We start from the raw sequence: 10,683 nt of genomic DNA on the forward strand, positions 1-10,683 counted from the left end.
GGGGACCGCGTTTGCCTCCTCGTAAGGAGGACTAGTCAGGCTGACTGCGGTGGAGCCTTGGCTCCAATAGGGGGAGCGGAGCCTGGCAGCCTTAATAGGCTTGCTGATATAAAATCCTTTGTGTCCTTCAAAAAAGAGGGGATCTTTCAAAGGAGCTATACCTTCCCCATGGCTGTTTTACATCAGGCTTTATTGTATGGTTTAATTGGCATAGTTGGGGTTTTTTTTTTAGTGTAGATCAGTTTTCTAAAACATTTTTTTACATCATTGTACATTGTCATTATTTTCTTAGGGCCTAAGTATACATGTCCCTCAGAGATGTCCCTGGGGTGGGATGAGAGTAGGGTTGCCATCCTCCAAGTGGGCAACAAACACACAGGGAACACGGCAAAGTCAGGCAAACATAAAGAAACACCGTGATAGAACAAAACACACTCTACTAATGTGCACTTGTGTCTTCATATATTGATTTAAATACAATAGAGACCCTAGTATATCTTATACATAATTCATATAATGCAAACATCTAAAGAATATTATACATTTACTAATAGAAAAGTCCACAGCTACAGAGACCTATTCCAATGCTGTAGACTATCTTGCTCCTGATAAGAGACTGATGGAGGTTGCAACAGTCGTAAATGATGAGAGATGCAGCAGGCAGTTATGTTTTCCACACAAAGTGATTCAGCAAGCATCAAAGCAAGCAACACGCCTCCTAGGCAAAAATTTCGTGTTTTGACAGATTCTTCTTCAGGCAGACATATTTTTCCTGGAACCAAAGCTCACAATCTTACAGTGCATAAGTCTACAATTCTATAGAAGGCTTCTCCGGTTCTACAGAAATCAATTTCCCTGGAGGAAATGGCAGCTTCAAAGGGTGGACTTCATGGCATCGCATTCCTACTGAGCTCCCTCCCCAAATTCCACCGTCTTCAGGCAGCACCCTCAAGTCGCCAAGAATTTCCCAAGCTGGATTTGGCAAGGCTAGCTGAGAGCCATGTTTTACACTTCTCATTATTCTGGTTGGGAGTGCAGTCCTCCTCCTTACACACACACACACACACACACACACACACACACACACACACACACACACACTTTATCTGACCTAAATTGGCCCCAGGAAAGCACCTTTTCATTCTGTTTAGGAAACATAATGTGAAGCCCATCCATACAGATTAGGTTTTGCCAGTGGGTCAAACTGTGGCTCCCCAGGTCAGTTTCAGGTCAGGAATATGAGGTTGGGGGGAGGATGAGGTTTAAGCCCCTGCATGGTCTGAATCAGGCCCCTGTGTGCCTGGGAATCATGGAAACTTTGGTGCACATATCATAACCTGTCCCTGGGCCTTCCCTGGGGAAAACATACCTGTTACAGTTCCGCAGGGCCTGTAAGACGGAGCTCTTCCGGCAGGCTTTCGAATAGGAGCCGCCGCCGCCACCACCACCACCAATTGGGGCCTGCAAAGCAGCACCGCTAGGTTAGGCTGACTGGCCATTTGAACATCGGGGCCACAGCATCCCCACTCAATGGGATGTGCAATAGGGAGCGAGTGTGTTAGTCACGCTGGATTCTTGGGAGTTGCCCATTGTATTTAATTGTTTTAAAATGTTTTAACCATATTTTTATTGCACTGTGTGCCTTGTTGGTGTAACTATGGTGTTGTATTACACCTGTGTACTGTAAGCCGCCCTGAGCCCGCGCGCGGGGAGGGCGGGATATAAATGTAATTAAATAAATAAATAAATAAATAAAATACCCTCAGTTGCTGCTTTCTATTGACCTAGTTTGTTAATATTGTTAACTTCTGATACATGTTTATCATCTTAATTATTGCTTTGCTGTTAAGCCATCCTGATGCTTTTTAAGTAGAAAGGAAGGGAAAATAACATGTTTATTTATAATACAGTACATTGTAAACATTTCCATAGTAAATTATACAGAGCAGGGGAAGCTGTGGGCATTTCATTTAAACTGCCTGCACATATTATTAAAGTCACAGGAAACTGGATTGAGCAGATGTAGAATTTGCTCTTTTTTCAGTACAGAAAATACTCAACCTGGGCACTGGAATACAGTCAATCTGCACAAACACAGTTGAAATGGATGGGAATTTCAGATGGGAACAAGAGGTGGTTCTATGGTACAGCATCTGCTTGGCATGCAGAAGGTCCCAGGTTCAATCCCCAGCATCTCCAGTTAGGGATCAGGTGGCAGTTGATATGAAACACCTCCACCGGAGACCCTGGAGACCCACTGCAAGTCTGACTTGACAATACTGACTTTGATGGGTCTGATTCAGAATAAGATAACTTCATGTGTCTTCATATAAGAACAGTCACAGTAAGAAGCACAACTTATGCACAGCACGGGAAAGCTCTTAGTGGCTTTTGTTTGCTTGTACTCCCTTCTTGTAGCTATTTCTGTTCTAGAGGAAAGGGAATATCCGTGTTTCCCACCAACCAAATCATGGCAGGGAAATAGAACAAACAGCTTGTTTACTGCAAGAAGAACCCATCTGCATGACAGTAATGAATCCATCTGGGGTCTGAACAGAAGGAAAGAGAGAGCTGCTCCTTCCAAAGGTAGAGGACTTCCAGAGGATCAGATAAAGGAGGACCTGAAGCAAGAAAGGACAACACCCAACCGACAGCACCGCTTCAACAGCAGGCCTGCTTCTTTGGCTTCACAGTTCCGAACAGATTGCTCCTAGCTGGTGGAAAGCATCAAATCACAGCCAACTTATGGCAGCCCCATAGAGTCTTCAGGCCAAGAGACCCAACAGAGGTGGTTTGCCATTGCCATTGCCTACCTCCATGTACTGACCTGGACTTCCTTGGTGGTCTCCCATGCAAGTGGTAACCAGGGAAATCCTGCTTAGCTACCAAGATTTGACAAGATCAAGCTAGCTGGTTAGGTGTAGTCACAAGCACAACTAGACTGGTTGCACCTCAGAGATCCACACAAAGAAATCATCCTCTGTAGCAGCTTCCCACTCTATGCCCCAGAGGCCCCCTAAGAAAATGGGACCCATGACCTCCCCAACTGAAGTTCCTTTGGAATCTTGCAATCTGCCCAAGACCACAGCCCTGCTCCTGAGCCCATAGCCCATATTGCGGTAGACAGCCAACAGGAGAACACCAGTGGCAATCCGTCAGATCCTGGCTTAAGGGGGTGTGCTAAATCTTAGTCCTCAGGTGTGCCATTTGCCCCCTTTCTGTCTGCAAGCCAAGCAGCTTTTCCTCATGGGCCTTCCTTTCTCAATCAAGTTAGGAACAAGCAATTGGCTGCCTGGGGCGCACAGTGGAGCCACACCATTCTGCAGGGATGAGGTCGCCCAACCACAACAGATACTAGGATCCAGAGCAGTTGGTGCCTGACTGAGAGCTGATTGGTCTTGCTAGTATATCTCACTGTACCTGCAACTTAAGTAGGGTTGCCAATCTCCAGGTGGAGCTCGGAGCTCTCCCAAAATTACTACTGTTCTCCAGACTATAGAGATCAGTTCCCCTGGAGAAAATGGCAGCTTGGGAGGGTAGAATGTCTGGCACTATACCCCTGAGGTCCAGTCCCCTTCCTAAACCCCACCCTCCCAAGGCTCTGCCCTCAAATCTCCATGAAGTTCCCTACCCAGAGTTGGCAACCCTAAACCCAAGTCTTGCTTCAGGATCTGCACTGCTGGCAAGGATTCCAGGCCTGAAGACCATGGACCTTCTTCTGCTGAAGCACCACCCTGAACTGGCTTGCAGGCTGCCTTAATAGCAGGCCAGCTGGCTTCTTGGGATGTTTCTGCTGCAGGCCCAGCCCAGAACTGGGAATGGGCTGGAAGTAGGGTTGCCAACTCTGGTTGGGAACTTCCTGGAGATGTGGGGAAGAGCCTGGGAAGGGTGGAGTTTGGGGAGGGGAGCAAGTTCAGCAGCAATGTGATGCCACAGAGTCCACCCCCTGAAGCTGCCATTTTTCTCCAGGGGATCTGATCTCTGTAGTCTGGAGATCTGTTGTAATTCCAGGAAAACTCCACCCCCCACCTGGAGGTTGGCAACTCTAGCATGGAGCAGCTACAGCAAGGCGCCATGACTCAGAGGCCCCCACAATCCCATTTCCTGACCGATCTTTCCTTTTGATACTACAATGACATGTTCACATGTCGAGAGCGCAGTTGCGGAAAGGCAGGCTTGGCTTAATTAGCCGTTTTGCTTTTCTCTGCAGGCAAAGGGAAATTAACACACTCAGCCAAGTGATGATTTCTTGCTGACTGCACAGTGTGTGAGGAAGAGAGCACCACGCTCACCATTGCATATGGATTGGAAGGGAAGAGAGCTTGTGCGGACGCAGGCGCACACAGGAGCGCTTTGACCGAGATATTTACAGCTTCTTTGCTCTACAACAGCCTGATTCCCCCTTGTCTGCTCCACCAGTTCTTGTGCCCTCTCTGTCCTTGCCACCTGGGGAATTAAATGCTGCTTTAAAAAAAATCTGGCTTGGGAGAGATCACTTCTGCATGCTCCAACAAGCTTAGTACAGCAGGCTGTGAAAACAGCTTACATACATTCATATTTCAAGCTTGCTTCAAGTTATAATTTGTATTGGAAACACACACAGAAAATGGTCCAACCTTGCATTTTGCAATTTCTTTGCTTTTTGCTTTATTTGGTCTTTCGGAAAATGGGATTCCCTGTCCTTCTAAATACATATTTAATGAAAAAGAGAAGACACGTCAGGGTGGAGTTTCACCAATGAGAGCAAACTGGGCATAATACAAAGTGCTGGTTCCTACCTTTAAAGCCATAAATGGCTTCCTCCCCATTGTCCAATGTCCGACCCTGCCAATTAAAATCTGCCTCACAAGCTCTGCTCTCTGTGCCCCCTCCTTCGGAAGAGAAGCAGGTGGAGGCTAGATTTGTAGGGTTGCCAGGGCCCCCTGGCAACCAGCAGCGGGGGAAGCCTCACTGCTGGGGGAGGAGGCCCAGGTTGGGTGATCAGTGACGCAGCAGCCTCACCGGTGATATGCTGATGTCACTTCTGGGCCCATGGGAGTCTTGGTTCCTTGGAGATCACTTGTAATAGTGGGAGGTCTCCAGGTGCCGCCTGGCAACCCTAGATGAGATCAAGCTACCCTGGGCCATCCAGGTCAGGGCCAGCATAAATATACTCTAATTAGTTAGAACTTTTGCCCACTGTTGGCTTTTAAAAGTATGCTAGAATTGAATTGTTAGGCTTGATTGAATAAAAATTCTGCAAAGCTTCAAAAGCCCATATTTTCCTGCACAGGCAAATCACAGGCTGTTTCTGGCGAGGAAGGAGCAAGAGGGAAAATCTTTGTGCCTTTGGTGAGCAGGGTGGTGATGGTGGTCAGGGGTGCATGTTGAGGAGGGACAGAGTGTCACAGAAGGAGGGAAGAATTCCTGGGAGGTGAAAGGGGAGTTGTCCTTTAGGAAACGGACAAATAGGTTAGGAAGGTACAAAAAGATATTAAAGAAGGCCTGCATGGCTAACAAACAAAGTAATGCAAGCAATAAAAAGATTTAAGCAGTGGAAGGTTAATCCAAGGAAGGTAAATAAAAGGGAGCACAGGATTTGGCAAATAAAATGCAAGTTGTTGATCAGACAGGTGTTCACTATGAAAAAATATAAAGACCAACAATAGAAGCAAAAAAACAAGCCAGGGAGGCAATGGAGCCCTTGGATAACCAAAGGGTAAAAGGATTACTAAAGGATGATAGGGAAATGGCAGAGAAGATGAATGCCGTTTCTACCTCTGTCATCACTGTGAACGATGGGAGGTGCTGGCACACACCAGAACTATCAGTTTCAGGAGGGGTGTTGAAAGACCTGATGAGGTGATGAGAGAGGAGATCCTATGACTGATGGAAAAATTAAAAACCGAGAAATAACCAGGCCCAGATGGCATATATCCAAGAGTTCTGAAAGAACTCAAATGTGAACTTGTAGATCTCCTGACAAAAATATGCAATCTATCACTAAAATCTGCCTCCATTCCCAAGGTCTGAAAGGTAGCTAATGTAACTGCCATCTTTAAAACAGGTTCCAGAGTAGATCAGGGAAATTTCAGGCCAGTCAGTCTAATGCTGATATTGGATAAGTTGATATAATCCATTATCAAAGATAGAATTAGTAGGCACATTGATGAACAAAAGCTTTGTGGAAGAACCAGCATGGATTCTGTAAGGTAACACCTTTTAGAGTAACTAACCTTTTAGAGTTCTTTGAGAGGGAGAACAAGCACGTGGACAAGGGTGACCCAATAGATGTTGTTTACCTTGACTTCCCGAAAGCTTTTGATAAAGTTCCTCATCAAAGGCTCCTAAAGTAAACTCAGCAGTCATGGGATGAGAGGACAAGTCTTCTTGTGGATTAAAAACTGCTTAATTAACAGGAAACAGAGACTATAAACGGGCAGTTTTTACAGTGGAAGGTGGGAAGCAGTGGGGTTCTACAAGGCTCAGTACTAGGTCCAGTGCTTTTTAACTTGTTCATTAATGATTTGGAGTTGGGAGTAAGCAGTTAAGTGGCTAAATCTGCAGATGACACTAAATTGTTCAGGGTGGTGAGAATCAGGGAGGACTGTGAGGGGCTCCATAGGGATCTGTCTAGGTGTCAGTGTCAGCACTGAGTGGGTGTCAGCATGGCAAATGAGGTTCAATGTGGGCAAGTGCAAAGTTATGCACACTGGAGCCAAAAATCCAACTATAAATATACATTGATGGGTCCAAACTAGTGGCAACTGACCGAGAGAAAGATGTTGGGATTGTGGTAAATAACTCACTGAAGATGTTGACTCAGTGTGTGACTGCAATAAAAAAAAAGGCAAACACTATGCTGGGGAGTATTAGGAAGGGGACTCAAAACAAATCAGTCTAGGGTTGAAAGACCCCCGCCGGGGGTGGGGGAACCCCCATTTTTTTGGGGGTGCTTCCCTGCCACTGGCCAGCTGGCCACCATCTCACCCCCAAATTATGGTTTTCAGGCCACTTCTGGTAAAATTGGAAGTGCCCGTTCTGACATGCTGACATCACCCAGAAGTGATGCAAGCACGTCGGGGACATCTGGAGGTGACGCTCTGGTATCTGGGCAAACTCTATGGTAAATTTGGAAGTGGGCTGGGAACCCCCCGCTGGCCGGGTAAGTCTACTTGGCAACCTTAAATCGGCCAGTATCATCATGTCCCTGTATAAATCTATGGTGCAGCTTCATTTGGAATACTGTGTACAGTTCTGGTCACTGTACAGCAAAAAAAATGTATTATAGCACTGGAAAAGGTGCAAAAAAGGCAACTAAAATGATTAAGGGGATAGAACACCTTCCCTATGAAGAAAGGTTAAAGAAGTTGGGTCTTTTCAGCTTGGAGAAACAATGATTGAAGGGTGACATGACAGAGGTTTACAAAATTATGCATGGGATAGAGAAGGCAGAGAAAGAAGTACACTTCTCCATTTCTCATGATACAAGAACTCCTCAGCACTCAAATTAATGAGCAGTAGACTTAGAGTGGCTAAAAGGAAGTACTTCATCACCCAAAGAGTAATTAACACATGGAATTCACTGCCACAGAAAGTGGAGGTGGCTACAAGCATAAACAGCTTTGAGAGGGGACTGGATATTCATACGGAGCAGAGGTCCATCAATGGCTATTAGCCACAAGGTGTAGATGGAACACTATATCTGGGGCAGTGATGTCCTATATTCTTGGTGGTTGGAGGGCAACAGTGGGGAGGGCTTCTGGAGTTCTAGTCCCACTGGTGAACCTCCTGATGGCACCTGGGTTTTGTCCACTGTGTGACACAGAGTGCTGGACTGGATATGGGACTGGCCTGATCCAACATGGTTTTTACTTTCTTATGACCTTACTAGAGGCTCTCCTCATTCAGGAGCACCTTCCATCACTCTTCGGGCACCCGCAAAAAGAGGACTGCCCTCCTCTCTTACCTGCCAGCCATGCAAGGCTCTTATTAGAGGCTTTTGAGAGATCCAGTGCAGTATAATGGTTAAGAGTAGGGATGGGCATGAATTAGGAAAATGCAGTTTGGTTTGCGGTATGCTCAATTAATGAACCACAAACTGTCATGAACTTCTAAGCACCAAATGACGTTCATTTTGTGAAGTTTGTGAATTGGTAGAACAGTCCCTGGGTGTTCTAGAGACACCACACTCACAGGGTATCTCTGGCTGACTCTCATCTACATGCCCTCCAAGTTTGGTGGGGATTGAATTTAGGGGGTCAAGGTTACAACCCCCCAAAGAAGGTGCCCCCAGGAAAGTACTCTCTGGGGAAATGACAGATGCAGGGTCAGGAATGTATACAAGGGATCCTGTGCAAGCTAGAGACATCAACGTCTTAGGGAACTTCCTCTGGATGTTCCTCTACATGTCCTCCAAGTTATGTACAGATTGGACTTCAGGGGTCCAAGTTATGGCCCCCAAAAGGAGATGTCCCCAGAAAAGTGCTTTTGGGGAAAATGTCACAGGTTCAAAAGTGCAAGCTGCATGCATCAAACGCATGAGCAGCTTATAAGTTAATGGAAAGTTTGCGTCAGTTGACCTGCCATGAACTTCAGTTCGCAAACCACGAACCAGCCAAAATTAATCATGAACTTTAGTTTGTGAGCTGGTTCATGCCCATCCCTAGTTAAGCGTTTTGGTCTGGTATCTGAGAGACCCAGGTTTGAATCTCCTCTCGTACCATGGAAGCATAAACCTCCCCCACTCATGGTCACTTCTCACAAGCCCACCTGTTCCTGGGGTGGGACAAGTCCCCAAACTTGCCACTACTTCCCCTTTGTGGAAGGTCTAGCTGCTTGTTCACTGCTCCCAAGCCACACAGCAGTAGCCTGAGGAAAGGACAGTGATAACAAGGTTGCCCTAACTGCTGGAAGGAGATGGCAAGAAGTTATGTTGGCCTGGATGGCACATTGGGGTGCATAGACAGAGACAGCATTGCAGGAGAGTGGACAATGCTGAAGGCACAGTCATCCATGCGACAGTGACGGCTGGCACCATGCATCTCAAGAGTTTTGAAGCATGGCACAGCTGCCAGTGGAAGACTACTGAGCCTAATGGGTCCCTGGTGAGGTGCAATGACTTCTAGCAGTTGGTGAGCAACCTGGGGGAGTGGAACAGCCAGGCATTTCAGGGGAACTGTCACCATACTCTAGGGGACCTTCCAGCACACTGCTAAGGAGATGAGCCCCATCCTGCATCATGGTGATGTGGTATGTGATTCCAGTCCAGAAAAAGGCTTGCCATTATCTTTCACAAGCTGATGCTCAATGTGTCATACGTGACACTAAGCAATCACCTTGGAATAGTTGTTTCCACTGCCTTCAAAATTGTTGGGTGTTACAACTTAAAACACTTCAGTATTTACTGGGTTAATGATGTTTGCTAAGTCACATGTTTGTTTGTAACCAATCTATTTAGATTATAGGATGCCCGGGAACTTTGGAGCTAGTTTGTTGCTCTGATTGGAAACCAAGGTGCCAAGTATTAGCATTTTATGGCTTTTCTTCCGTCTTTGTGTTTCTTTGTTCTGACCGAGAAGACGCCATGCCATTCCAGTTTTACCTTTTAGCTGTAAGGATGTAGGCATATAAGCTCTTTGTTATTTTATATCCTGTGTACCCTTTTCCCATGTTAGGTTATAGTAAACTTTTATATTCTTTTAAACACACCCTGGACTCTGGGTAAGTCTGGGTAAGAGCACAGGGATGGAGCAGGGAGGCAGGTGCAGAGGGCATGGCTGGAGAAAAAAGGGAAGGGAGCCATAGAGACAGAAGCCAATGGCAGATGGGCTCAGATGAAATGGCAAGCTCCATTCAACAGCTGAATTTTTGGTGTTCCGGCTGACTCTGCTCCTGCCTGGTAAACAGATAATTTACCTGGCTGTTGTGGTGTGTGTGTAGATCTCACAGCAAGCAACGCTTGAGAACCAGGAAAGATTTTTTTTATTCCAACCAGCAACAGGCAGTGGCATACACTGAAGCAGAGTTGGATAGCAACAGGACAGATGCAAGAGCCCATCTTGGCTCTCTCACACAGACGGCACTGGTAGAATAAAAATCCCCAACTCCAAGCTGACAGGCAGCGAAGCACTCTCTGTTCTGCTGTCTTGAGGGTCTGCAGCAAATGTTCAAGGGTCAGTGTCCAGTTTCCCTGCGTGGTAGTCAGGTGGGGTGTATTTCCCCGCCTTTATCAGCTTCTTTCTCTGCTCTAAAATTGTCTTCATGCGTTGCATCTGCCAGGGAGAGAGGGAAAAAACAGTGGCAGAGAATTCGGATGCCATCTGGGCAGAGCAGGCAAGACTTTTTTAAAAAAACTGAAAAATGAGATAATTCCTGCCCCTGACATGGCTTCATTTTAATAGCCCTCATCACACTCTCACTCCCTGGTCTTCAGGACCCACCTGTGGATTGTGCCACAATCTATACAAGCAGCACCCCTCCCCTCTTAAAAGGGGAGAATCACCAGGGCATTTGTTTCTGTACATGAGGAGGCAAAGGAAGAGAGAGTGCCCTTTTGACTGTGGCATAGGAGGAGGAATTCCAACATATCCAGCTTTTTTTCTCCTCTGTGCATGATAAAAATGCATCTGCCAAAATCCCCTCTTGCACCCAACCACTCAAAGATCAAAGGAGCCTTGCTGGGCTCCCTCCCTCCCTCCCTCC

At 46.5% G+C, this 10,683-nt stretch overlaps 1 protein-coding gene across 1 annotated transcript in view; it reads right to left on the reverse strand.

The window, feature by feature from the left end:
* Nucleotides 1–9,952: 9,952 nt before the first annotated feature.
* Nucleotides 9,953–10,683, reverse strand: part of NDUFS5 (NADH:ubiquinone oxidoreductase subunit S5) — a 4,865-nt gene continuing 4,134 nt past the window's right edge. Inside the window, exon 3 of the mRNA XM_015417773.1 lies at nt 9,953–10,253. Within this exon, the coding sequence (XP_015273259.1) occupies nt 10,149–10,253 (105 nt within the window). The 3' untranslated portion in view covers nt 9,953–10,148. The remainder of the gene's footprint in view (nt 10,254–10,683) is intronic.

This window comes from Gekko japonicus, unplaced genomic scaffold (genome assembly GCF_001447785.1).
Source record: "Gekko japonicus isolate JY-2015 unplaced genomic scaffold, Gekko_japonicus_V1.1 scaffold203, whole genome shotgun sequence".
NCBI classification, from domain to species: Eukaryota; Metazoa; Chordata; class Lepidosauria; order Squamata; family Gekkonidae; genus Gekko; species Gekko japonicus.